This window comes from Leptodactylus fuscus, chromosome 7, assembly GCF_031893055.1.
Source record: "Leptodactylus fuscus isolate aLepFus1 chromosome 7, aLepFus1.hap2, whole genome shotgun sequence".
Classification (NCBI taxonomy): domain Eukaryota; kingdom Metazoa; phylum Chordata; class Amphibia; order Anura; family Leptodactylidae; genus Leptodactylus; species Leptodactylus fuscus.
In genome coordinates this window covers 117,646,300-117,674,071 of record NC_134271.1, presented here as the reverse complement: position 1 = coordinate 117,674,071, position 27,772 = coordinate 117,646,300, and the positions used below count along the sequence as shown (strand labels likewise).

Genomic DNA, 27,772 nt, shown 5'->3' with positions numbered 1-27,772 from the left:
AATTTTGCCTTCTGTTTGTTGTCACCCTGAAGCTGTGTTAGACTAGTAGGCTGTAAACCTAGATTACTCCTTGCACCCTGTCAGCAGTCTCTCTACAAACAACACCATCATCTTCCAGTGGAAACCCCAATAATAATGCCTCCTTTCTGTCCCCAAAACAGGCAGCTGGAGCTGGTTGAAGGCTACATATGACTTCTTGATCACTTATGGTGTTCACCATGTTGGCTACAAAATGTGTTACATTTATCAGTGGAGTCCTGGGTTTGAATCCGACCAAGGACAACATCTGCTAGGAGGTTGTATGTTCTGCCAATGTACGCCATGATTTCATCTGAGTACTCCAGGTCCTCCTCCACTGACAGGGAACTTACATTGTGAACTCTTTATGGGACAGTGACTGACAATGTCTGAAAAGCGCCATGGAATATGATGGTGCTATATGAGTAGGAGAAATAAATAATCATAGTACAGGTGAATGTGGGAATATTAAACATGTAATGAGATTTATTGCTTTACATTACATAGATGGTAAACATGTTTATAACTGGATTTTGTTGGCGCCATTTTCTTATAGCTACCTATACAACTCAGCATACTGCTCAGTATGTTGTACTATAGCGAGCTATACCAAAATGGCATCCGGACGCGCAATACTGGGCATGCCCGAGTGCCATTTTGGTGTAGCTGGTTATAGAACAGCCTACTGAGCAGTATGCTGAGTTCTCTAGGTAGCTACAAGAAAATGGCAATCGGGCATGTGCAGTAGCGCTCAGGAAGTAGGTGATACAGCAAGTGTGGAGTAGAAGGGCAGAACAAAGCATAAACCATGGAGGGGCATTACTGAGGTATGACGTGGGGGTGCTCGCTGGCCCTGGGGAACGCCCAGCCTCCTTAGCATATCATTTTTACCAATTTGTACTAAAAACAGGGGGATGTTTGGAAGAGCAGGAAGCAGAACCTGAACAGCCTTTTTAAAGGCGATTCAGGCATATGCTTAGTTCAAAATCCATTTTATGAGCGATAGAGCCCCTTTAAGACTGAAAAAATTTAAAAAACAAACAAACAACTATTTTGTTAGTACATTGTTTTTCCATCCAAATGATAAAATTCTTCATCTTCACTTTCATCTGTCACTAACTAGAGTTATAAATGTGAGGTTCTTAGCGCACAGTTTGATGAATTGTGCGAGCCCATCTGCCCCGTCACGGCGACCTCATTCAGATGGGTCCCTACACTAAGACTAATATACCTCTATAATAATTGCTGCACTCCCCCTATAGGGAAGACCCCAGAGAGAAAGTACTTATAGACTGCACTGTAACAGCGATTATATAAGAAGATTATCTCCTGTCCTATATAAAGTGTTAGTATAGGGACCCATCGAAACACTAAGTGGTCGATGGGATGTACAGTGTGTGTATATCATCACTATGGATAAGACATCACTATTACTGCAATGGCCTTGGCTGTATGATGTTATAGTATAACATTTATTTGCAATATATATATATATATATACACACACATGTGCTCAAAAGTTTACATACCCCGGTAGATTTTTTGGTTTCTTGGCCTTTTTTTCAGAGAATATGAATGATAACACAGAACCTTTTTCTCCACTTACAATCTCTGACTATGTACGGTATGTCTATAGATATATACTCACTTTACTCACTCTATACAAAGTTACTTATTGCTGAAGCTACTGAAAGTCTCTAAGTATACATGTAACTTTCTATACACACACCGTACACATATTGTATATAGAAGTTCTTGTTAAGCACATTATTTACAATCTCTAACTATACATATATAGATAAATATACTGATACTTTACAAATACTGAATATAGAAATATTAACACTTTACAATCTGAAATATACATTTATATCTATATATACACAAACCTTATACATACAGTATAGATGAAATTATTACTGACATTATTTACAGTTTCTAAATATACATATAAAAATACATATACACAAATATAACCATAAGTACCGCTATATACATTATTAATGACCTGACCTACAATCTATTAACATACATACATATCTAAACCTTACACATACTGTATATATGTATTACTGACATTACTTACAATCTCCTACTATGCATATTTTCATATATATACTGACACTTTACTCACTGTATACAAAGGGACTTATTGTAGAAAGATATTTAAAAGTTTCTAAAACTATATACTATACTATATATACTATATCTGTACTATATATATTTACTTACACCCTATACACAGATTGTATATTGAGGTACATACAACCTATAAATATACATATAACAATGACCGATTGGCACAGTGGGGTAGAGGGCCCTGCCCACGAGGGCTTACAATACTGTATATATATATTTACACCCTATACACATATTGTATATATACTTGAACCTTTAAATACACCTATACGTCTATATATATATGTAACCCCCTCACAGGAGTTACTAATGGTTATTTGGCCATAGAAGTGCCTTACATGTTATGATAGATTGTATGTGTTGCCATGTTTATTCTGTATTCATTTGTGTAATGTTGTTAAGCTGTTGTTCTCTGGTATCACTTGTCCTAGTGAGCTGTGGTCTCCATAGCACCACACAGTATAGTGGGTGGATCTGTAGCTGGAACAGGAAATAGTCACAGCAGAGAGAGGAAGTAGTATTCTGTAAGCAGCCAGGGAAGGAGAAGTGTGGCAGTGGCCATCTTGTGTGTCAGACACTGTGCTGTGAGGATTACCACAGCAGTAGCAGGACAGAGAAGCTGTGTGACAGCGCCCTGCATCACTATCAGTAAGAGGACAGGAATTACATCAGGCTGAGCAGAGCTATAACCCTGGCAGCCTGCACCGACCTCTACTAGGTAACTGAGCCCCTGCAGTAGACCAGAAGCTGGATCTGCAGCCATCTTAGACTCTCTGCTAATGCATGGGAAGGTGTCAGCCAGCTACAAGCCACTGTGCCACAGCTCACTGCTACAGGACAAGTGACCAGCAGATGCCTGTTACAATAAAGCAGTGAGCACTTCTACTGATCCTGGCCTAGACATTGCCTTCCCTGTAGCTAAGCCCTGGGCAAATGCTCTTTGTTGGAGTAGAGCGCTGGCACCCACTTCACCATCTCAGCCCAGGGACCAGCGGGTGTCTCAATACTCCAACTGGCGTCACATCTAACTGACTCTGCCTATTACCCTGTGCACCTCTCCTGGGAGTTCTGGTGCCTATAAGGTCACCGTGACAGTCCAGCCTCCTGCACGGTTCTCCCGGGGTGGTCGCATATATATGTCCAGTTGTCCTCCTCTGCATACAGTATGGAGTGCACCTATAGGAGAATACACAAAGGCTCTGATGAATTACATGACAATAAAGAATATAGAAGAATTACTCCGCATTTACATGATAGGGAATAGAAACAATGGATGTTATACGGAACTGAAAGGGTTATGAGCTCAGAAAGCCGACAACAGGGATTATTTATTAGAAAGGAACATCCGAACCTCAGGGAACCAACACTGAGAAATCTCAGGAACATTTATCCCCCTTTTTCATTAGAATATTCTCAAATATAAAATAATCTGAAATCTCTCTCCCTATCTTATCTGTAGAGTCTGTCACTAGGGAAATACTCAGAGATATCTAGGCCGGCTCTTAGATTTCACTCATCATTTATGTAATGAACCTGGTGATCCACTGGCCCCGCCCACAGCAATTCCTCGCCATTATCCGTAAAAGAAAGCAGAGTAAGAACGCCAATGTCTCCTGTATGAATGGAGCAGCGGCCGAGCATTTGTTATATGAGAGAATATCTGTGCTACTTACCTGGACTGGACCTCTACAATCTGCCAGACTCAGGACATGTAGGTGGTGATATAGAACTGATGATGTCATGTGCTTTGTGATGTCATAGGTTCTAATGGTTGTCGTGGCAGCAGGGGCCTCACAGTGTCTTCCAGACCAGAGGCTCGTCCTAATAGAATGCCTGTCAGTTTATGCTCATAGATAATAATGTTTTGATATTTTATATAGTTAGAGATGAGGATGAGATTCCAATCGAACACCAGGTGGCAAACTCACTAAAAATTCGATTCCCCTCCCACCTTCCCTGGCGCGTTTTTTGCACCAATAACAGCGCAGGGGAGGTGGGACAGGAAATATGACAACGGAGGCAATGAAAAAAAATCGGAAAAAGAAATTGGCGACTGGAAACAGATAACCTCCAATTTAGACAAATGGTGGATTTACCATTCGATTAATTTGGGACTGTGAACTATGTGACTGTGAGACAGGGATAGATGTACTGGCAGGGTTAGCTAGGGATTACCTTTATTTTGGGGGGAATGTCACTCACACAGCTCTTTGGGACTCAATCTTGTCGGGATCCCTGTCAGCTTGCGATATGCGCAAGCTGACTTTTTCCCATAGGAATGCATTGGCCAGCGTTGATTAACTGAATGCCCATACACTGGCCAATCAACACTGGTCAATGCTTTTCTATAGTGAGATATAGCAGAGCCCATGCGGTTAGCCCGGTTACTCCAGACACCGGAGATGAAAGAGCTCTGCACTACACCCAACCATCCCTCCAGCTACTCCTCCTGTACTAACACGACTAGCTCAGCTGAGCTATTACTTAGTACTACTAACACGTGTAAGTCTGCTGCATATCTGCCAGCTCTCCTACATCTCCTACACGCTCAGCTTGGCTAGTCCTTAGTACTACTAACACGCTCAGCTCAGCTATTCCTTAGTGTAATAGCCGATCTGAGCGTGTTAGTAGTACTAAGGAATAGTCCAGCTTAGCGTGTTAGTACTACAAACCCCATCAACGATGGTCAATGCATTCCTATGGGAAAAAGTCCACTCCGGCATATCGCAAGCTGACAGGGAATCCCAACATAATAAAGGTACTTGATGCCCCCAGACATGCTTCCCCTGCTGTCCCAGTTGCTTTCCAGGGTGTTGGCATCATTTCCTGGGGTGTCATAGTGGACTTGGTGACTCTCCTGAATCGAATGGTAGGATCCCCTGTAGCGAAGCATTTTCTCCCATAGACTATAATGGGGTTCGATATTCGTTCGAATAGTCGAATATTGAGATGCTATTCGTAACAAATATCGAATCTCGAACATTTTACTGTTCGCTCATCTCTATATATAGTATGGTATGAGTATATAAGATTATAAGATCACAGTGTGATGCCACCTAGTGGGCCCTACAAGATAAACTGCATACACTAAAATAAAGTTAAAAAACGACAACAATGTAATGACAATAAAGTAATTTAATGTAGTAAAAGTGTTAAAAATAATAAAAATACCCATGTGTGGTATGACCGCAATTGTAACAGCCTGAACCATTATGACAAAATGATATGATGAGATTTATACCCACATGGTGAGTTTTTGTTAACTTAGAAAAGTACCGAGACCGACCACCAAGGTCACGGGAATGGCAATTTTCAACGCAATTTCATAATTTTCCAGAGCATATACCTGGGCATTCTCCTGATGAGCTTAGTTATGAAGCGAAACGCATAGAGAAGAGTAGTGTTTATACACATAGGAGGTAGTGGGAGCAGTTATTAGGCATGTTGTGCCCCATATGATACCATGCAGAGAATGGACTTGTGAGTGAAGAAGCCAGGTGTTATTGCTTGCTAGCACTCAGGGAGCGGCCGACCCATTGCATGCAGACCCTGGTCCTTATGCTATATAGCACTCTGTATCTGTCTTTCCAGTGGTGTTGGGGTTATTTATTGGTACATTCCTCACTACTGGATCCATTAATGGCTGCCATTATGCTCCCCAAGTATTAATTGTGCATGAGAAATTTAGCGGTGTATCTGTGAACATTAGGGAGCGTCATTGAGAGTAGATACTAGAGATAGGGATGCAGCTGTTGTCCCGTTGGTGTGAGGTTAGGGTCCCACCCCTTGTCATCAATAAAGTATGGACCTCACACATCTGAATATTCTGTACATATTATGTATAAACACGATATTGAATCATGTCACATTGTGGACACATTATAATGTTATTTTTGTTTAATTTTGTGTTTATATCCATTATGTAGAGTCTGATGAAGGTCATCTGACCGAAAACGTTTCCATATCTCTACTGTTCACAATATACGGTGCTTTGATTGCATTCAGACGTGTGAGGTCCATACTTTATTGAGAGTCGATAGGCACCATTGATCCATATATTTGTGCTATTGTGATCTGGACCTGTTCACATAGGACATTGCTGCTTTAGGATGATATCTCTGAGCCCCTCTCCACAATTGTCCTTGGGTCTGTATAGTGTTTTATCTAATATAGAGAATTAGGATCCTTTTTTGTAGAGGGTTTGACATTGTTAGGGAAATTTTTTTTTTTTTATTTATACGAGAATAAAAGTTATGATTTAACATAATTTTTTTTAGAATTTTGGTGATTCCCCAGTTTGTTCACCAGTGCCAAGAAGGGGTTAAGTGAATTCATAGAAAATAACATAGAAGACTACATCTGCAAGGAGTTTGTATATTCTCTCTGTGTCTTTGTGGGTTTCCTCCCACACTCCAAAGACATACTGTAAAGCGCTGTAGAATATGATGGCGCTATACAAGTAAATAAATAATAAGAATCTGTCACTGTCTTCCATTGAAAACAATAGGAGGCAGATTAAGGCGTACTCTAAGGGGAAGATTTGGAGGTGCAAGACACAAAATAAATCCTGCATGTGAACATACCCTAAAACTGCTCATATACGTAAGATGGGTCACCCTATGGCTGTCTCTCCTGATTCCCTTGTATATCTGTGCGCTCAGGTGGGATGACAATGTCCCAGATAGAAATACTTTCTGATAGTGTGTGACATGTGGGTAGACATCTGTATCAAATATAAAGAATTCAGATAGTCTTATAAGTAATAATACCAATTTTATTTCTAATCCACACACGTCTGCAGGATTGTAGTGAAAGCTCCTCAAAGAGTTCTCGGTTATGAAACATTCCGGGCTAATAATGTTATAGTTGGAGTTGTGCCTTTATCCGAAGGATAGTCGCCATGAGATCCTCACGAACACTAGAACAGGAGTCCCATGTTCCCCATGAATGAAGGGTTGGTTGCTGTTGTTCCATTCAGTCTTTACGAGATGAATTAAGATGGTTGAGAAGATCATCAGTCCCATACCCCTTAAGTAGAGCGGCAGTGTACATGTGCAACTATTGCTCCATTTAGACTGGGGACACATGACCCCTTTCTAGTGATCAGTGGGCTGCATTAGTGAGAAATCAATCCTGTGGGTGCTTAATAATTTGGCTGTAAAGACACAGGCAAGTCATAGACATATCACATGTGACTTCCACTGAACTCTATGGTGAAAAAAAAAAAAAAAGTACTTGTGTGCTACAACCAAAATTTCAAAACCAACTTCTCCAGCCAACCATTGGCCTCTAGGCTCATATTTGCATGTGTGGTTGCTAAGGTTGGGTTCATATCTGCGCCCTGGCTTCCGCTTTCAGGTTTCCGTGTTCTGCCCACAGAAGACAGAAACCTGGCAGACAGGTGCAAACAGGGTCGGACTGGGATGTCTAGGGCCCACCAGTGGAATTGTTTCTAGGGGCCCACCGCCAGGACCCTGCAGATCAGCGGTACCAAGACAGGGCGGTTAAAGGTAATAACATGTTGGGAGCCATGTGCAACTATTGCTCCATTTAGACTGGGGACACATGACCTCTTTCTAGGCATTTAAGTCCCTGCTGTTCCTTCCAGGATGACATTGCTGAGGTTGGGTTCACATCTGCGCCCTGGCCTCCGCTTTCAGGTTTCCGTTTTCTGCCGACAGAAGACAGAAACCTGGCAGACAGTGTCCGGCCATGAATGCCTGCAAAACAGAGATCGGGCACTGGTGTGAACTCGCCCTGAGGCCAATCACTGGCTATATCAGTCATGTGAATAATAAATATGGTGTAATCTCGGAAGGAGACAATATATTAGTCATAAAAATAAAAGAAGGGGGGATATAACAACAAATTGTTATTCTCAACATCATATAGTAGGCAATTGAATAAAATCAAATCTATATTTAAACGCAATATTCCCATTTTATGTCAGGACCCTATAACAAATGAAATTTTGAAAGATGGAGTACAGATTATAGCAAGAAGAGGGCAAACTATTGGGGACATTTCGTCTCCTAGTCTATTTCAAGATAGGGAAAAAATAGTATCTGACCCATGGTTAAGTATTAAGGGATTTTATAGTTGCGGACTTAAACGCTGCAACATGTGTCAGTATGCAAAGAAAACCAAGACTTTTTGTGATTCGGAAGGTAAAAAAATGTATTATATTAAGGGATTTTGAAATTGTAGCAGCCACCATATAGTTTATGTTGTTGAATGTATTGCATGCAGATTACTGTATGTTGGCTGCTCTATTCGTAGTGTTAAAGTTCGAGTAGCAGAACATGTATTGGGTATCTCTAAAAATAAAGAAAATAAATCTAGTATATTATGCAATCTAGTATATAAATCTAGCATATTACGCAATCTAGTATATAAATCTAGTATATTCCGCAATCTTGTATATTACGCAAGTATCCAAGCCAATTAGAGGAGGTAATTGGAGGCAAAAATTATTAATACGTGAGGCATATTGGATTACACAGCTTAAAACTAGACAACCGTATGGTTTAAATATAAGGTCAGATCTTGCGTATATACGAGTATATTAAATTAGTAGAGTTAGATATTTACCTTTCGATCATAGTGTTTGTCCTAGGTTGGGTGATGTAGTATTTATTGTCCCAATTATAAGAAGTAGGTAGGAAGAGTTTTGGTCATGTGACATAAACTCAACAGCAGTAAGGAGATGGGTTTAGCCTCCTATGCATGGGATGTAAGTAGGCGGGGTATAGGTCACGTGATATAAATACTTCTGGGTAGTGCAGTCACATGATCAGAACATATAAGGCGGATATTATTAAAACAAGAAGAAAAAGATGTCATCCAACCTATATGTAGGTACATAATAGGTATAGAGTAAAGGGGTTAAGTACATGTGATTGTATGAATGTATCTATTGTCCCTTATGTTTGTTGATGACATATAGGTTGACGTTAAGATTATACCCGAAGTATGTTGTTATCGCATAGTCTGAATTATAACATATGTTAAGGAAGTGTTTGATTGTATAATAATGTTGTTATAAATAATGTGTACGGGGGGCGTGGCTTGGCCATGGAGGAGTGAGGACGCTCGTTGCCTCTGCTCCGTCTCTGGCCCTGGGTGAAAAGCTGCTTTCTCGCTGACCGGCACAGCTTTACCTTACCTGATGATGGGGAAGAACCGTAGGCCTTCCCAGCGATCCTCTTCTACCCCTCCGGGACCTTCATCCATCGCCCGCTTCCTTCGGGTGCCGCGCAGTGAAGAGGTCTCCTCGCCATCCAAGATGGCGCCCGCGACTGCGGCCGCTCCACGCGGCCGGCCTGCTGCATCGCCGACTCTCTCCCCGGCTGTCTCCGAAGATGCGGGTGGCTCCTCTCTGGTCCCCAGTGATGGCCTGGATGCTCTCCCGTCCTGTGGCTCCCGTCCACCAACGCAGCTCCCCTGCAGTCCTACGCTACTCTCTCCTGGTGTGGGTGCCGATGGTCAGGTAGGCCAGGACTCTCCTCTGCCCTCCCTTCTGCCTGCACTTGGTCCAGACAGCTCCTGGCCATCTCTACCGCCTTCTCCTGCTGCCCCTCTGATGTCCCCTGCTCTGGAACCTTTGGCTGCTGCCCCCACGGCCCTTGCCTGGGGTGAGGACAGGTCTGTCTGGCTCCACTCTGGGTCTTCCTCCTCACAGCCGGCCCTTGCATCCTCTCCGGGCCCCTCTGAAGTGCCCATGGCTCCTAGGACAGTGCCCCTGAGTCAACTGGCCCCGGACTGTGACCAGCCTGTGGACTGTGGCCTATCCCCCTTGTCTGCTGCTCCCAGGGGTTCTGGCTCCCTCCCTATTGCTCCCTCTCGGTCTCTCCAGGGCCATCCAGCGGTGTCTGCTTCCCTGCCGGTCCCTCCTGGATTACCTTCAGCTCCTGTGGATTGTGGGCCTCATTTTTGTATTGCTAATGACTCTTCTGGCTCTGGTGCTCCCCCTGCCTCCATTGCTGATACTCTTGTGGAGTTGCGCCGCCTTAGCGCCCACTTGGCGGCAGTCCCCACCAAGTCTGATATGGAGGATTATGTGGTGCGACTTGAGCAGTCTTACAAATCGGAACTCTCCGCTGTCCGTTCCTCTGTACAACAACTCGAAACCAAGGTGGATTCCCTTGAGGCGGCCTCTGCCTCTCACGAGACTCAGCTTTCCTCCCATGAGGCTACCATTGCTTCCCACACTCAGCAGCTGCGGTTTCTGTCTGATATGTTGGGTGACCTGGAGAATCGCAATCGGCGTAATAACATTAGAGTGCAGGACCTTCCTGAATCCGTTGAGTCACAACATTTGGATGCTACCTTGCGCACCATCTTCAATTCCATTCTGGGGGCCCCCTTGGATTCGCCCATTGAACTTGACCGCGCGCACCGCTCCCTGGGTGCGCGCTCTCCTGATGATAATAGGCCTCGAGATATCATTTGCAGGGTTCACCGCTATCAGCTGAAGGAGGCGATTATGCGCAAAGTCCGGGAAGCCCCGAAGGTTTTGTTTCAGGACACTGAGTTGCAGCTGCTGCCGGATTTGTCTCGCCTCACCCTTGCTAAACGGAGGGCTCTGAAACCCCTCTTGGAAGTGCTCAACCAGCATCAAGTCCCGTATACATGGGGCTTCCCTTTCCGCCTGCAGGTCCGTCATGGTGGTCGTGTTATCTCCATGTCCCATCCGGATGAACTTTACAATTTTGCTTCTGCCTTGGGTCTGCCATCGGTTCCTGCCCTCTCCTGGCCTCCGTTCCCTGGTGATCTTCTGTCGGCCCCTCCTGCTCGTCCTCAGCGGCGCTCTAGAAGGCGTCGTAAGACCCGCTCCCCGGAGGGGGCGGACCTGTCTCTGGCTGCTTCTGGTGCTTCCACCTGATTGCTGTAGTGGCTGCTGTCGTTCCTGTTCTTTTGAAGTGGACTCTCTGTCTATTTTTTGGGACATTTGTGGGAGGGTTTCGGGACGTGTTTGACTTATGTCTTTTCCCCTTTTTCTTTGGGGGGGTTCCCATCCTTTCCACGGCATAGTCCTTTTGTTGGGTCCGCTATTAACTTTTGTACCCTCAATGCTAGGGGTCTCAATGTCCCCCAAAAGCGTAATCAGATTTTGTATCAGTTGCATAAACAGCGCTCACATGTCCTTGTTTTGCAGGAAACCCATTTTAAGAAGGACCACGTCCCGGATATCCGCAGCCGTCACTTCCCTAAGTGGTTCCACAGTGTCAACCCAGTTGCTAAGTCCAAGGGAGTCTCGATCGCTATCCACCGTTCTCTGCAGCATGAGGTTCTGGACACCTGTATCGACCCCGAGGGTAGGTTCCTCTTCTTGAAATTGCGCACCGGTGGTACGATTCTCACCGTGGCTGGTTGCTACCTCCCGAATCAGGGTCAGTTGGCGTATTGTAGGTCCCTTATCCGCAGATTGGCAGACTTTAGTGAGGGGGTCGTGGTTTTGGGTGGTGATTTTAACTTTGTCCTGGACCCTCAGGTTGACTCCTCCCCCCGCGCCCCTCCCACGCTCCCTCGCAATTGCGCCGCTTGTTGTCAGCCCTTCATAACTCCCAATTGGTTGATGTTTGGCGCATTCTAAACCCTCAGGGTCGAGATTATACCTATTTCTCCCCGGCTCATAACTCGCATAGTCGCATTGACTTTTTCCTGACTAGCCATCATGCCCTTTCATGGTCCCCGGTAGTTCGTATTGACTCGGTTCTTTGGTCGGACCATGCTCCTGTCCATTTGTCCCTGGACATTCCTGGCCTGTCTCGGCGCCCCTTTAACTGGCGCTTGAATGAGGGCCTTTTGAAAGACATCCCTTGTAAGGAGGCTGTCGGGGAGACCATTCGGAATTTTTGGCTCGATCATGCTCTTGATCCTACTTCTCTCCCTATGCAGTGGGAGGCTATGAAGTGCGTGGTGAGGGGGGTTCTTATTCAACACGGCGCTCGTCTTAAGAGAGAGCGAGCCGTTGGGGTTACCGCCCTTTTACATCGTATTCATGACCTTGAGCTGTCTCACAAACAGTCCGGCTCCCGTTCAACCTTTACGGAGCTTCTTAATGCGAGGGAGGAACTTCGCGCCCTTTTGGACAGGAAATATCTGCGCTTTAGGGACCACGTTAAGAAACATTACTATGAGTTTGCTGATAAATGTGGTCGTTCGCTGGCTCGTCGTCTTCATCCGCGAGATTCCCCTGCGTATGTTCCGCGCCTGCGTACTGGGTCGGGTGGTCTTGTTCATAATCCCACTGACATTGCTGCGGAGTTCCGCTCGTTTTATTCAAACTTGTACGATATTCACGGTCATTACGCGGATTTGGACCCGTCGGTGCTTAGAGACAAGATCCGACAGTATGTAGCCGACACTGCTCTTCCCTCTCTTTCTTGCTCTGACGCGGAAGCCCTTGAGTCGCCATTTACGTTAGAGGAAGTCACCGCGGTAATCCAGTCTACCCCTGCGGGTAAAGCGCCGGGACCGGACGGGTTCTCTGCTCGCTTTTATAAATGTTTCAGTTCCCTCCTTTCCCCGGATCTGACGTGGGTGTTTAATAGTGTGGGGGATTCGTCTCCGTTCTCTGCGCAATCCTTGTCTGCTCTGATCACTGTGCTCCCTAAGCCTGGTAAGGATCCTGTATGCCCGGGGAGTTACCGGCCTATTTCCTTAATCAATATTGATGTGAAATTATATGCGAAATTGTTGGCGAATCGCCTCTCTTCCTTCATGCCCGCTTTGGTTCATAGTGATCAGGTCGGCTTCATTCCGGGTCGGGAAGCGCGTGATAACGTTTGCAAAACTGTTCTGCCCATCTCTATAGCCCGCTCCTCTAAGGTTCCTCTTTGTTTGCTCTCGATCGATGCCGAGAAGGCGTTCGATCGCATTCATTGGGGTTTTCTTCGGGAGACCCTTGCACAGATCGGGGTTGGCTCCGGTTTCCTGGGCAAGATTTTGGCTCTCTATGGGAATGCATCGGCACGGGTCCGGGTGAACGGAGTGATCTCGGATTTCTTTCCGGTCCGCAACGGTACCCGCCAAGGTTGCCCCCTCTCGCCTTTGCTTTGGTGATGGAGCATCTGGCGGTGGCGTTGCGTTGTTGCCCCAATGTCCACGGTATACAGTTGGGATCCCATATGGTTAAGGCGGCGCTATATGCGGACGATCTTCTGCTGTATGTCTCTGAACCACGGGTTTCGTTTCCGGCTGTCTTACGCGAATTCTCCCGCTTTGGTGCCCTTAGCAATTTTAAGGTCAATTTATCTAAGAGTGAGGCTCTTAATGTCTCACTTCCCCCTTCTGAGGCTGAGTTCCTGACTCGGTCTTTCCTGTTTCGGTGGCAATCCTCCTCCTTCAAATACTTGGGGATCCGCATTTCTCCTGATCCTGCTTCCCTGTTCCAACTTAATTATCTCCTGCTTTTGGATACTATTACCTCTGATCTACGTTCTTATGGAGCTCGTCTCCCCTCTTGGTTTAGCCGCATTCATGCCCTTAAGATGGATGTCCTCCCTCGGTTCCTGTACCTATTCCAGGCCTTGCCCATCCCTCTCCCACGCGTTTTCTTTGCCAGGGTGCAGTCATTGTTTGGGAAGTTTGTGTGGGGTTCCTCTCGGAGCAGACTTGGGTTCAGTACTCTTGTCCGGCGTAAATATAGGGGTGGCGTTGGTCTCCCGGATGTGCGCCTTTACTATCGTGCCTCGGTTTTGCTTCGTCTGTTCGATTGGCAGTTCCGTCGCCATGATAAGCAGTGGGTTTCCATCGAATTCGATCTGATTTCGTCTTCGCTATCCTCTTGGCCGTGGATCCCTCCGCACTTTCGTCCTAAATCCCCCGGCCTCTACGTTCTCCCTTCGCATTTTCTGAAAGTATGGGATCTGGTATGTTCTTCTGGCCGCTTGGCCCGTGTTCCGGGCCCCTTAACTCCCCTCTTCGACAACCCTATGTTCCCTCCTGGTTGCTCGGTTGACCGGTTCCTCTGCTGGAACCGAGTGGATTATACTTGTCTCCAGGAGGTGGCGGGTGATTCTCCGCTCCTTCCTTTCGCCCAGCTGTGTAGTTCTCATCCTGACCTGCGCCTCTCGTGGTTGGAGTACGCTCAACTCCAGTCCTTTCTGAAGCAGTTTTCGCTTACTCTTCGCCTCTCTTCTCCTCCATTAGCCATAGAATCCTATATTGGGCGTCAGACCCCCCCCCTCGCGCCCTTTCGCTACTGTATAATGTTCTCCTCTCGGATGTCACTGCGGAACTCCCTCCCTACGTCGCCGCTTGGAACGCCGACCTTCCTGTGGGTTTGTCATCTGCGGATTGGGACCGGTCCTTTTTGCTTTCTCACAAGCTGGCCCTCCCGTGTAGCGCTCAGGAGAGGAATTATAAGATTCTGTCCCGGTGGTATAGGTGTCCAGTGCTTCTCCATAGGATTTTTCCCGCTGTTCCGGACTTATGTTGGCGCTGTGGCTCCGCTAGGGGTACTATGTTGCACATATGGTGGGACTGTGACGTTCTGCGCCCCTTTTGGGACGCGGTGTTTTCTTTGTATTCCAGGGTCAGTGGGCGCTCGGTGACTGTCTCTCCTCAGCTGGCACTTCTGTCGGTTATCCCTGGTAAGCTGTCGGAGATTAAGAAGGACCTCCTGGGGCACTTTCTTGTGGCCGCCAGGACCGTCATCCCAAGACACTGGCGCAGCCCTACCCCTCCCTCCCTGATTGAGTTCCTCCAGGAGTTCCTTCTTATTCAGCGGATGGAGACCTTGGTGGCGGAAGATTCCCCTGACTATTCCAAGTTTGAACTTCGTTGGCGTCCCTGGGTTATGTTCCAGGAATCGTCTGCCTTCTCTACTGCCTTCGCATGAGTGTGACATGGCCGTCTGTTTTCTTCTCCTTTTCTTCTTTTGCTTTCGTTGTGGTTCTTTTAGTCTTCGTCTTGTGTTTGTTTGTTTGTTTCTTGTCTATTCCTTTTCCCTTTTTTTCTTTTCTTGTTGGGCTATATTTGGTTTGTGCGGAGGGGGGTCTTTTTGGCCTCCCAGCCCGCGAACTTATATGCTTCTTCATTGTTGCTCGACTTCATTTTTGTTGTTCGTTTTGTATTTTATTGAAAAATCTTTAATAAAACCCGTTTAAGCATAAATAATGTGTACCGTATGTATTGTATTTGTACGGTATATGCTTTTAAGGTGGAATATAGGAAAGAATTGGTAATTATAAAGAGTATAAGCTAATATAAATCGTTGAGTAGGAGATCAAATAAAATTTGGACACAGTAGTTGGGTAACATATTTTATTGCATATGAAAGAGATATAGTCGGTAATATATAGAAGGATTTAATTATGCAGGTTATATGTACTAGGTAAACTTGCCATTATAGAGTTAAAGGGGTTGGCCACTTTCAGACCAATATTGACAAACAAATGTACAATAGAAAGATATACAATTTTCCAGTATACTTTCTGTATCAGTTCCTCACAGTTTTCTAGATCTCGGCTTGTTGTCATTCATTCTGTTACTTCTAGAGGATAAAAGCCTGACCATGGTCATGTGATGTACGGTCCATGGTCATGTGATTTACGGTCCATGGTCATGTGATGAGCACACAGGTGCACAGCTGATTACCAGGCAGATGTCTGATTACTGTGCTGTGACTATAACGAGCGGCACCTGTGTCCTCATCACATGACCATGGACCGTACATCACATGACCATGGACCGTGTATCACATGACCATGGTCAGACTTTCATCCACTAGAAGTAACAGAATGAATGACAGCAAGCAGAGATCTAGAAAACTGTGAGGAATTGATGCAGAAAGTATATTGGAAAATTGGATCTCTTTCTATTGTACATTTGTTTTTCAATATTGGTCTGAAAGTTGCCAACCCCTTTAAGTTTTATAGGTGGGTTTGCTACTGTAATTGTGCAGGTGTGTTGTTTGTAGTATGCCATGAGGAAGGGATGATTAGGAGTCCTGAAATGCGTAGCTGTTTCTATGCTGTATCATCTGCAATTGCCCTCGGGTATCCTGTAATGGTTTTTACTATGGAGCAATAAAAGTTAAATTTTACTTTTTCGCCTGGTGGACGCTGGATTCCTTTACTCGTATACCTACAGTGACTGACAATGTCTGAAAAGCGCCATGGAATATGATGGTGCTATATGAGTAGGTGAAATAAATAATCATAGTACAGGTGAATGCGGGAATATTAACCATGTAATGACATTTATTGCTTTACATTACATAGATGGTAAACATGTTTGTAACTGGATTTTGTTGGCGCCATTTTCTTTTAGCTACCTATAGAACTCAGCATACTGCTCAGTATGCTGTTCTATAGCGAGCTATACCAAAATGGCATTCGGACGCGCAATACTGGGCATTCCCGAGTGCCATTTTGGTGTAGCTGGATATAGAACAGCCTACTGAGCAGTATGCTGAGTTCTATAGGTAGCTACAAGAAAATGGCAATCGGGCATGTGCAGTAGCGCTCAGAACGGAGCGTTACTGCGCATGCACAGGATTTGAAGCGGATGTAGATGGTACAACAAGTGTGGAGTAGAAGGGCATAACAGAGCATAAGCCACGGAGGGGCATTACTGAGGTATGACGCGGGGGTGCTCGCTGCCCCTGGGGAATGCCCAGGGTGCTCGGTGAGCCTCCTTAGCATATCGTTTTTACCAATTTTTACTAAAAACAGGGGGGTGTTTGGAAGAGCAGGAAGCAGAACCTTAACAGCCTTTTTAAAGGCGATTCAGGCATATGCTTAGTTCAAAATCCATTTTATGAATGACAGAGCCCCTTTAAGACTGAAAAAACAAACAAACAAAAAAAAAAACAACTAATTTGTTAGTACATTGTTTTTCCATCCAAATGATAAAATTCTTCATCTTTACTTTCATCTGTCACTAACTAGAGTTATAAATGTGAGGTTCTTAGCGCACAGTTTGATGAATTGTGCGAGCCCATCTGCCCCGTCACGGCGACCTCATTCAGATGGGTCCCTACACTAAGACTAATATACCTCTATAATAATTGCTGCACTCCCCCTATAGGGAAGACCCCAGAGAGAAAGTACTTATAGACTGCCCTGTAACAGCGATTATATAAGAAGACTATCTCCTGTCCTGTATAAAGTGTTAGTATAGGGACCCATCGAAACGCTAAGTGGTCGATGGGATGTACAGTGTGTGTATATCATCACTATGGATAAGACATCACTATTACTGCAATGGCCTTGGCTGTATGATGCTATAGTATAACATTAATTTGCAGTATATATATATATATATATATACACACACAGTTGTGCTCAAAAGTTTACATACCCCGGCAGATTTTTTGGTTTCTTGGCCTTTTTGTCAGAGAATATGAATGATAACACAGAACCTTTTTCTCCACTTACAATCTCTGACTATGTGCGGTATGTCTATAGATATATACTCTATACTCTATAGATATCTATAGACTCTATAGATATATACTTTACTCACTCTATACACAGTTACTTATTGCTGAAGCTACTAAAAGTCTCTAAGTATACATATAACTTTCTATACACACACCGTACACATATTGTATATAGAAGTTCTTGTTAAGCACATTATTTACAATTTCTAACTATACATATATAGATAAATATACTGATACTTTACAAATACTGAACATAGAAATATTTATTAACACTTTACAATCTTACATATGCATTTATATCTATATATACACAAACCTTATACATACAGTATAGATGAAATTATTACTGACATTATTTACAGTTTCTAAATATACATATAAATATACATATACACAAATATAACCATAAGTACCGCTATATACATTATTAATGACCTGACCTACAATCTATTAACATAAATACATCTAAACCTTACACATACTGTATATATGTATTACTAACATTACTTACAATCTCCTACTATGCATATTTTCATATATATACTGACATTTTACCCACTGTATACAAAGGGACTTATTGTAGAAAGATACTTAAAAGTCTCTAAAACTATATACCATACAATATATATTATATCTATACTATATATATTTACTTACACCCTATACACATATTGTATATATACTTACACTCTATACACATATTGTATATACTTACAACGTTTAAATACACATATATGTCTATATATATATACGTCCAGTTGTCCTCTTCTGCATACTGTATATATAGTTACACCCTATACCATATTGTATATATACTTACAAACTTTAAATACACATATATGTCTATATATATAGTATTATTATTTTATTGTTATTATTATTATTATTATTGTTATTATTGTTTATTTATACAGCACCATTAATTCCGTGGTGCTTTACATTTGAGGATTACATACAGTATACAAATTATACAGGTAGATATAATACTAACAATGAGCGACTGGCACAGTGGGGTAGAGGGCCCTGCCCGCGAGGGCTTACAATACTGTATATATATATTTACACCCTATACACATATTGTATATGTACTTAAATCTTTAAATACACCTATACGTCTATATATATACTTCCCGTTGTCCTCTTCTGCATACTGTATATATACAGTTACACCTTATACACATATTGCATATATACTTACAACCTTTATATACACATATATGTCTATATATATACGTCCAGTTGTCCTCCTCTGCATACAGTATGGAGTGCACCTATAGGAGAATAACAATAAAGAATGTTAAAGAATTACTCCGCATTTACATGATAGGGAATAGAAACAATGGATGTTATACGGAACTGAAAGGGTTATGAGCTCAGAAAGCCGACAACAGGGATTATATATTAGAAAGGAACATCCGAACCTCAGGGAACCAACACTGAGAAATCTCAGGAACATTTATCCCCCTTTTTCATTAGAATATCCTCAAATATAAAACAAATAATCTGAAATCTCTCTCCCTATCTTATCTGTAGAGTCTGTCACTAGGGAAATACTCAGAGATATCTCGGCCGGCTCTTAGATCTCACTCATCATTTATGTAATAAACCTGGTGATCCACTGGCCCCGCCCACAGCAATTCCTCGCCATTATCCGTAAAAGAAAGCAGAGTAAGAACGCCAATGTCTCCTGTATGAATGGAGCAGCGGCCGAGCATTTGTTATATGAGAGAATATCTGTGCTACTTACCTGGACTGGACCTCTACAATCTGCCAGACTCAGGACATGTAGGTGGTGATATAGAACTGATGATGTCATGTGCTTTGTGAGGTCATAGGTTCTAATGGTTGTCGTGGCAGCAGGGGCCTCACAATGTCTTCCAGACCAGAGGCTCGTCCTAATAGAATGCCTGTCAGTTTATGCTCATAGATAATAATGTTTTGATATAGTATATAGTAGGATATGAGTATATAAGATTATAAGATCACAGTGTGATGCCACCTAGTGGGACCTACAAAGTAAACTGCATACACTAAAATAAAGTTATAAAAGACAATAATGTCATGACAAAAAGTAATTTAATGTAGTAAAAGTGTTAAAAATAATAAAAATCCCCATGTGTGGTATGACCGCAATTGTAACAGCCTGAACTATAATGACAAAATGATATGATGAGATTTATACCCACATGGTGAGTTGTTGTTAACTTAGAAAAGTACCGAGACCGACCACCAAGGTCGCGGGAACGGCAATTTTCATTGTTAGGGAAAGTTTTTTTTTATTTATACAAGAATAAAAGTTATGTTTTAACATCATTTATTTAGAATTTTGGTGATTCCCCAGTTTGTTCACCAGTGCCATGAAGGGGTTAAGTGAATTCATAGAAAATAACATAGAAGACTACATCTGCAAGGAGTTTGTATATTGTCTCTGTGTCTTTGTGGTTTCCTCCCACACTCTAAAGACATACTGTAAAGCGCTGTAGAATATGATGGCGCTATACAAGTAAATAAATAATAAGAATCTGTCACTGTCTTCCATTGAAAACAATAGAAGGCAGATTAAGGCGTATTCTAAGGGGAAGATTTTGAGGTGCAAGACACAAAATAAATCCTGCATGTGAACATACCCTAAAACTGCTCATATAAGTAAGATGGGTCACCCTATGGCTGTCTCTCCTGATTCCCTTGTATATCTGTGCGCTCAGGTGGGATGACAATGTCCCAGATAGAAATACTTTCTGATAGTGTGTGACATGTGGGTAGACATCTGTATCAAATATAAAGAATTCAGATAGTCTTATAAGTAATAATACCAATTTTATTTCTAATCCACACACGTCTGCAGGATTGTAGTGAAAGCTCCTCAGAGAGTTCTTGGTTATAAACCATTCCGGGCTAATAATGTTATAGTTGGAGTTGTGCCTTTATCCAAAGGAGGAACAAACATCCGAAAATGCAAACATCCAAACACACAAACCCACAAACTCACAAACTTTCACATTTATAATATTAATAGGATTAAGATGGTTGAGAAGATCATCAGTCCCATACCCCTTAAGTAGAGCGGCAGTGTACATGTGCAACTATTGCTCCATTTAGACTGGGGACACATGACCCCTTTCTAGTGATCAGTGGGCTGCATTAGTGAGAAATCAATCCTGTGGGTGCTTAATAATTTGGCTGTAAAGACACAGGCAAGTCATAGACATATCACATGTGACTTCCACTGAACTCTATGGTGAAAAAAAAAAGTACTTGTGTGCTACAACCAAAATCCAACAGGTTTGGATTTCTGCAAGTGTCATCTCTCAGTCACATGTGACACCATAGAAATATAAAATGAAATTTATGTCACGACTCTTCAGTGCAATATTTTATTGTGCAACATATTTCACCGTCTAAACTGACTTGCAGACAATATCCCAAATCCACCATTCCTGATCCCAGGCATTTACGTCCCTGCTGTTCCTTCCAGGATGACATCACATTCATTGTTCTAAGTAACTTCTCCAGCCAACCATTGGCCTCTATGCTCATATTTGCATGTGTGGTTGCTGAGGTTGGGTTCACATCTGCGCCCTGGCTTCTGCTTTCAGGTTTCCGTCTTCTGCCGACAGAAGACGGAAACCTGGCAGACAGTGTCCGGCCATGAACGCTTGTGAGCGTTTTGTACCTGTCTGCGGTGAAACCGTTTTTTTTAAACGGGTATTAAAGAGGACCTTTCACCATTTTTCCCAAAGACAGTGTTATATACTGCCGGAAAGCTGACAGTGTGCTGAGTTCAGCGCACTGTCGGCTTTCCCGATCTGTGCCCGGTGTGAAGAGCTTACGGTCCGGTACCGTAGCTCTTCTATGGTCAGAAGGGCGTTTCTGACCATTAGCCAGGAACGTCCTTCTGCCTCGCGGCGCCAATCGCGCTGTGCTGTGGAATCGGGAGGAACGCCCCCTCCCTCTGCTCACACAGCTCGTCTATAGACGAGTATTATCAGGAGAGGGAGGGGGGAGTTCCTCCCCGCTCCACAGCACAGCGCGATTGGCGCCGCGAGGCAGAAGGACGTTCCTGGCTAATGGTCAGAAACGCCCTTCTGACCATAGAAGAGCTACGGTACCGGACCGTAAGCTCTTCACACCGGGCACAGATCGGGAAAGCCGACAGTGCGCTGAACTCAGCGCACTGTCAGCTTTCCGGCAGTATATAACACTGCCTTTGGGAAAAATGGTGAAAGGTCCTCTTTAAGTCCTGCATGTTCGACTTTGTGTCCAGTTAAATAAAACCCGGTTTCGCCACAGACAGGTACAAAATGCTCACTGGCGCTCATGGCTGGACACTTTCCAAACCCATTCAAATCAATGGGTTTGAAAACTGCAGGTTTCTATCTCCTGTCCAGTTTCTCGGGCAGGAAACGGAAACCTGCAAAACGGAGATCGGGCACTGGTGTGAACTCGCCCTGAGGCCAATCACTGGCTATACCAGTCATGTGAATAATGAATATGGTGTAATCTCAGAAGGATCAGTGTAGACTGGGTCAAAGCATCGGCACCAGGACAGTGGGATATGGAAATGGTGACCATACCTTGTTCCTTTCTTGAATATACTAACTAACCTCTCTTTGTAAAGCTTAGCACTATAGGTCACAGCAGTACCTGTAGTCAACCTTCAATCATGGAACCCATTTAAGTAATATTTATTTCCTGCACTGGGACTGCTACATGATGTTTAGATTTGTAAAATCTCATAGCATTTTTATTGAAGTTAAGTATTCAGTGGAATAGAAAGAAAGGTCAATAGTAAATCTGTAGTGTCAGTATACAGACACAGGTCAGGGCAGGCAGGACAGAGCCTGGTGCGAAATCAGATCCAAGGTCAAAAGCAGGTAAATGAGCAACAGTAACACCTTTGGCGCTCTCCATAAGCTAAAAAGCTTATTGCTTAGACCCCCTCCTGTGAGGAAAGTTGCATTAAATAGCCCACAGGAGACTGACTGGGAACATAATGCAATGTTACAGATTCTTAAAGGGCCAACACACCTTACAGGCATGGACTGGAGCACAGCTCCTACGAACAAGGAGAACAGTGTGCCAGTGACTAGGCGGTGCTACAAACCTCATCATAATGAATACTTATTGCCTTCCATGCGTGTTTTACATACCACCAACCCTTATAATTTTTGTAGTGACTCTGTAAAACTCTGCAAAGCCTCTCTAAATGATGTCAATAAACCAGCACCCAGTTCCTTGCTGGTTTCTTCAATAGCAGCATCATAGCTGCCAAAAAGAGGGGTGACAGCTGATATATCATCTCGAGCAGCTTGAACCAAAATGCGTTGAAGAGATTCTTTGACCATGTTATATTTTTGGTGATCAAATTTTACAAGCGTCACTTCATCTAGAGGGTAGCTGACGTCAGGAGGATAGCAGTCCTTCGGTACTGGAAACTCAACATATTTCAACATGGGCAAATTGACGAGAACTCTGAATATTCGCCTAAGACTTATAGATGTTAAAGGATTCTGGAGGAATTTAAAATTTGTGAGTTTGAGGCAATGTACCAAGCCCATTTCTATTACATGGATATTCATATCTCCAATGTCACATTCCTCCAAAACTAGAGTCTTCAGTGTCGACGAAGATTTTTGGAGTAGTTTGAAGAATGTTGATGGAAAAAGTTCTGTTATATTATGACCACTGAGGTCCAGGACTTCCAAGTGTTCAGAATGCAAGCTGTTTGCCAAGTATGCCATGTCTACCTGGTTCAGGGAACAATTGCCTAGTTCAAGAACTTTCAGAGGAGTCTTCAGTGGGCTGAAAAACAAACCATAGATATATTATAGATCAGTTCTTTCATTTTCCAGAACACTTCTGAAAAATTACAGGTGGAAGCTATATCAGATAGATGGACATGAGGAATACAGTTAACCCCATCAGCAATAATATCCATACTATTATATGTAATTTTCTTAAACAGTATTTGGCAAAGGTTTTAGGCAGATATGGAAAATGCAGCAAAGTAAAAATGTTTTCAAAAACAGAAGCAATAATAAGTTATTTTGAGAATCAACTAAAAAAAGATAAGGAAGAAACGAGAATTCCATATAACATCAATGTTTGGTGTGACCGCCCTTTCGAGGAAGAGTCCTGGAAGTGATGATATGGCCCCCGCAGTGCCCTGATCTCTGTCTGGGATTACAGGAAGAGACAGAAGGATTGGAGCAAGCCTACATCCACAGAAGATCTGTGCTTAGTTCTACAAGATATACTATATATACACTAATCTAACATTCATGAACACTGTTGCAGCACTTCTGCCTATGTAGCCCTATCCTAAGGAACATACCCGCATACCCTGAAGCATCTATTTTGGGAACATAAATTTTAGCAATGAAACCATAATGTAAATAAAAGATCCTGCCTGACCAAATAGTTATGGAGAATTTAAAACACAAATGTAATTTTATTAAAGAGGACCTTTCATGTCCTCAGACACATGCGGTTTTTATAAACCGCCAGAAAGTCGACATTGTCGGCTTTCCCGTTATATGCCCCGGGGAAGAGATATCGCTGCCGTTATCGATAGCTCTTCAATGTCAGAAGGGCGTTCCCTGCAGTCTAGCTGGGAACGCCCCTCTTGACAGTACTGTGTGTAGCGCTATACTGTGTGTGTGGGGGGGTGTTCCTTACCACCCAGCCATGACACCCCATCTCCATCCTGACAGTACTCGTCCATAGACTAGTGCTGGAGGGCGTTCCTCACCTCTCAGCGTCATTGTACCTAATACATTGTCATTGTCAGATTTGCTCCCTTTGCAAGCAACAAAAATTCTGATAATACCCCGAATTTGTTTCCCTGAATTCTGTGAATAGAGCTCACAGGGCTACCAAAATATCTATCAATGACGTCTCCATTTTTCGATTTATTCAGACATCCCCGTTCCTTTGCAAACCAAAGGTTCTCAAAAAAAAAAGGAGCATATTCTTTTTTTTGTTTTGTTTTCAATGATGCTCATGCATCACACACCAATAAAAGTCTACAGATCCATGAAGAAAAACGGATGACATCCATGTGTCATCTGCTTTGGTTTTAAAGACCCAGAAACATATAAAGTACAGAAAATTAAACAACAACAAAAGTTGATCTCCTTTCCACTTGACATTAATAGTGTATAGAGATGAGCGAGTACTGTTCGGATCAGCCGATCCGAACAGCACGCTCGCATAGAAATGAATGGACGTAGCCGGCACGCGGGGGGTTAAGCGGCCGGTCGCCGTCAAAGCGGAAGTACCAGGTGCATCCATTCATTTCTATGGAGCGTGCTGTTCGGATCGGCTGATCCGAACAGCACTCGCTCATCTCTAATAGTGTATCTTCACGTACCGCACATTACCACAAATAATCTATTTTACGTCTTCAAGAAAAAAAATGTACGCTGTCTTCTGTATCTTTCAGCATCACCTATCAATGAGTCTGTGAAAACAGATTAAACATAGCCAGCACAGGACGGCCATGTTCACTATAATGGATGAGTATGCTGCTAAGGGCCCTACGTTTCATATTACATTTGGGAACCAACAAATGGATGAAATGAAGACGTACCTGAGCAGCTTCCTCAGCCTTCCTGTAAGTGTAGAGAATGAAAGACTTAGCTCTGTAAGAAGGACCATGTTGCTTAGTTTCTCTCCGATGGTACTTAATACCGCATCATCCTCTGGTGTATAATGTGTAACATTGAAAGTCCTTGTTGGCAGAGTGAGAGACGTAAGCTGTGGGAAGGCTAGATTGTTCAGAAGAACCTCAAGATGATAAAGTTCTAAGCGGACATTATGAACCATTTCTAACTTGTGGATAGAATTGGGCTCAACAAGTTTTAGTATATAAAAAAGCTTCCTCAAAGCTAAACTATCCACCCTAAAATCTACACATCGTATCTTCAGGGGGCAGTGAACGCGCATCAGTAGAGCTTGGACCACAAGTTCATAGTTCTTCTCGGTTACAAAGAGGTTACAGAAGACATCAATATCCATGTCAAATATGGAAGGATCAAACTGAAATCTCTGCATTTCTATCAGAATCTCAAAGCAAAGCTGGGAAATCATCTCTGTTCTTGCCCATCTTCCTAGTGACTTCTTACACTGGCATGGTTGAAATTCAATGTCTTGAATTGCTGTCAGGTCTACGACTTTAAGTCTTTTTGAGTAAGTTGTTGAAGGATTCAGAACGTAGCTCTTCAAGCCCTTCAGACAAGCTGTCAGGCTACGTCGGCATGCCCAATGGCTGATATCTTCAGGGTAGTCCAGGGTTTTGCCTAGTAGTTTGGCAAAACTGAAATCTTGTTGGGGCCAGTTCTCGACCAACATAACTATCAAGTCCTCCTTTTCATGCAAGTAGCAAGCCTTCAGTAAGAGGGGGTACAGGTTATGTGCCACACTCCTCATGTGCGTCTTAGCATATTCCTGGTTGGAAATAAAGGCCTCTGCCCCGAGAAATCTCAGGGTCTTCATGTTGTATCTGACCATTTTCTCTCCTGCCTTGGTCACTGTGTAGTTGCTCTCAGGAGCTCAATGTGTCATGACACTTTATTTTTAGTTGCAGCTGACACTGGAATTTGTTCGGAGATGAAAACCTCCAGCCACGTCAGTCTCGCTTTTATAAGCTGGCTTGTCAGCCAATATTTCTGTTGTACTGGGGACAATACAGTAGCAGTGCCTTAAAGGTACTTGCATATAAAGGAGGTGAATATACCTCATTTCTTAAAGGTGGTTAGCTACTTACTGGCATTGTACTGCATCTTCTTATGAAACAAAGAGTATTTCAAGACACTAATACATCTGAATGTCATCAGATGTGTCCTATATTATTAGTACCTGCACTAGCCATCTGTAATTGCCCACACAACACTAGTAGCATCATGTAAAGAGGATCATTCACCACCTCCAATAAATTTCCACACTGGGACTGTTGGAATTATTTCTCTACCGGTCCGTTCCTGAGTGTCAGCGTCTAATTAGGCTCTCTACTTGTCAAGTGGGCAGTCTCAGAAAGTCTTCTCACACCTGGGTCCACCCACTTGACAGAGCCTAAACAGAATATTGGGTGCTGAAACGACTTGGATTTCTTGAGAACAGTGGGAGCTAAAGAAAAAATTCTAACTGCCCCAGAATCAGTGGAGTAGCCCCTTATAAAGAATAGGCTTAGGGAAGATGGTGAAAGATTTCATGAAGTGAATGGGACATGGCTTAAATAAAACTACTATTACACTCTGGGGTCTCTTCAGACCCCAAAGTATAATGATCGGAGGTGATAAAACATAATGATAGTATTACTCACCTCTCCTGGGCTCCAACGCAGGACCTCTTGAATGACGTTATAGACCACTGACTCCAGTGTGACCTACATAAGTGCTGAGGGCTCTAATTGGGCCCGTGACATCATTCAAGAGGCTCGAAGATCCATGCTGGTGTCCAGGAGAGCTCAGTAACACGAACATTATTGTTAAACAGGTTATTCAGAAATTGGACAAACTCTGGAAGTGTCTGAGACAGGTGGTGGTCTAAATTCACTAGCACTTACTATATGCAGGTCTGTAAAGAGGGCTACGAGACCCAGACTTTGCTAGTTATGCCCGACTGCTACTGTAGTTTACAGTGGCTAGAGATCTCATCGCAGAAAGTTTACTGTGTTTAAAAGCATCCTCCCCTATCTCATCAGATAGGGGAGGTGAGAGCTCCGACATTTCTGATTCTGGTTTAATTGAATTTGGCTGATAAGGGCTGAGATAGGGAGTCCAAGTACCTCTGTATGTAATGCAAGCTGACTCAAATCCAGCTCTGCTACATCAGCTTCATACTGTGGTAATGCATTTACAACCAATCCCTCATTATTGACTACAAACATATCAGATAGCAGAGCAAGTGAAACCCCGCCCACCAATGTGCCAAGAAAACCAGGAAGTGAACAGCGCAGACAGCCTGCAGGTTGGTGAACAAGGGTTATAGGAATACCCTTTTAACACTGGTACATCACATGCTGTGAACACAATCCGCTCTAAGTATCACCGTATTGAAGTCTGAAAGAATAAAGTTGATGTATAAGAACAGGTTGGACTAGTATAATTAGCATAACATGATCGGTGGCAAAGTTGTAAAATAGTTCTGGCACATGGCTATTGGATAAGAAACTGGAGAGAAGTCGTATTCCATTAAGGCCGAAGGGGGGGGGAACTC

General features: G+C 43.3%; 1 protein-coding gene across 4 annotated transcripts; it reads right to left on the bottom strand.

The window, feature by feature from the left end:
- Positions 1-3,294: 3,294 nt before the first annotated feature.
- LRRC14B (leucine rich repeat containing 14B) lies at positions 3,295-26,082 on the bottom strand. Of its 4 annotated transcripts, none has more exons than XM_075280926.1 (3): positions 25,146-26,082; positions 22,705-23,356; positions 3,295-3,333 (listed from the first exon to the last, which is right to left on the bottom strand). In XM_075280926.1, exons 1-2 carry the CDS (start codon positions 26,063-26,065, stop codon positions 22,714-22,716), a joined length of 1,563 nt encoding a protein of 520 aa, XP_075137027.1. In that variant the 5' UTR covers positions 26,066-26,082; the 3' UTR covers positions 3,295-3,333; positions 22,705-22,713. The 4 variants fall into 4 exon arrangements, 3 of the variants coding, with proteins under 3 accessions (XP_075137027.1, XP_075137026.1, XP_075137024.1); XR_012717217.1 differs by lacking the exon at positions 3,295-3,333 and adding an exon at positions 17,993-18,825 and having other exon boundaries at positions 22,659-23,356; XM_075280925.1 differs by lacking the exon at positions 3,295-3,333 and adding an exon at positions 17,993-18,825.
- Positions 26,083-27,772: the final 1,690 nt, after the last annotated feature.

Coding starts and splice junctions, on each gene's coding strand:
- LRRC14B (XM_075280926.1), bottom strand. CDS start 26,065: ATGGTCAGATACAACATGAAGACCCTGAGATTTCTCGGGGCAGAGGCC. Junction 23,357..25,145: donor AGGCTGAGGAAGCTGCTCAG/GTACGTCTTCAT, acceptor TTTGTTTTTCAG/CCCACTGAAGACTCCTCTGA.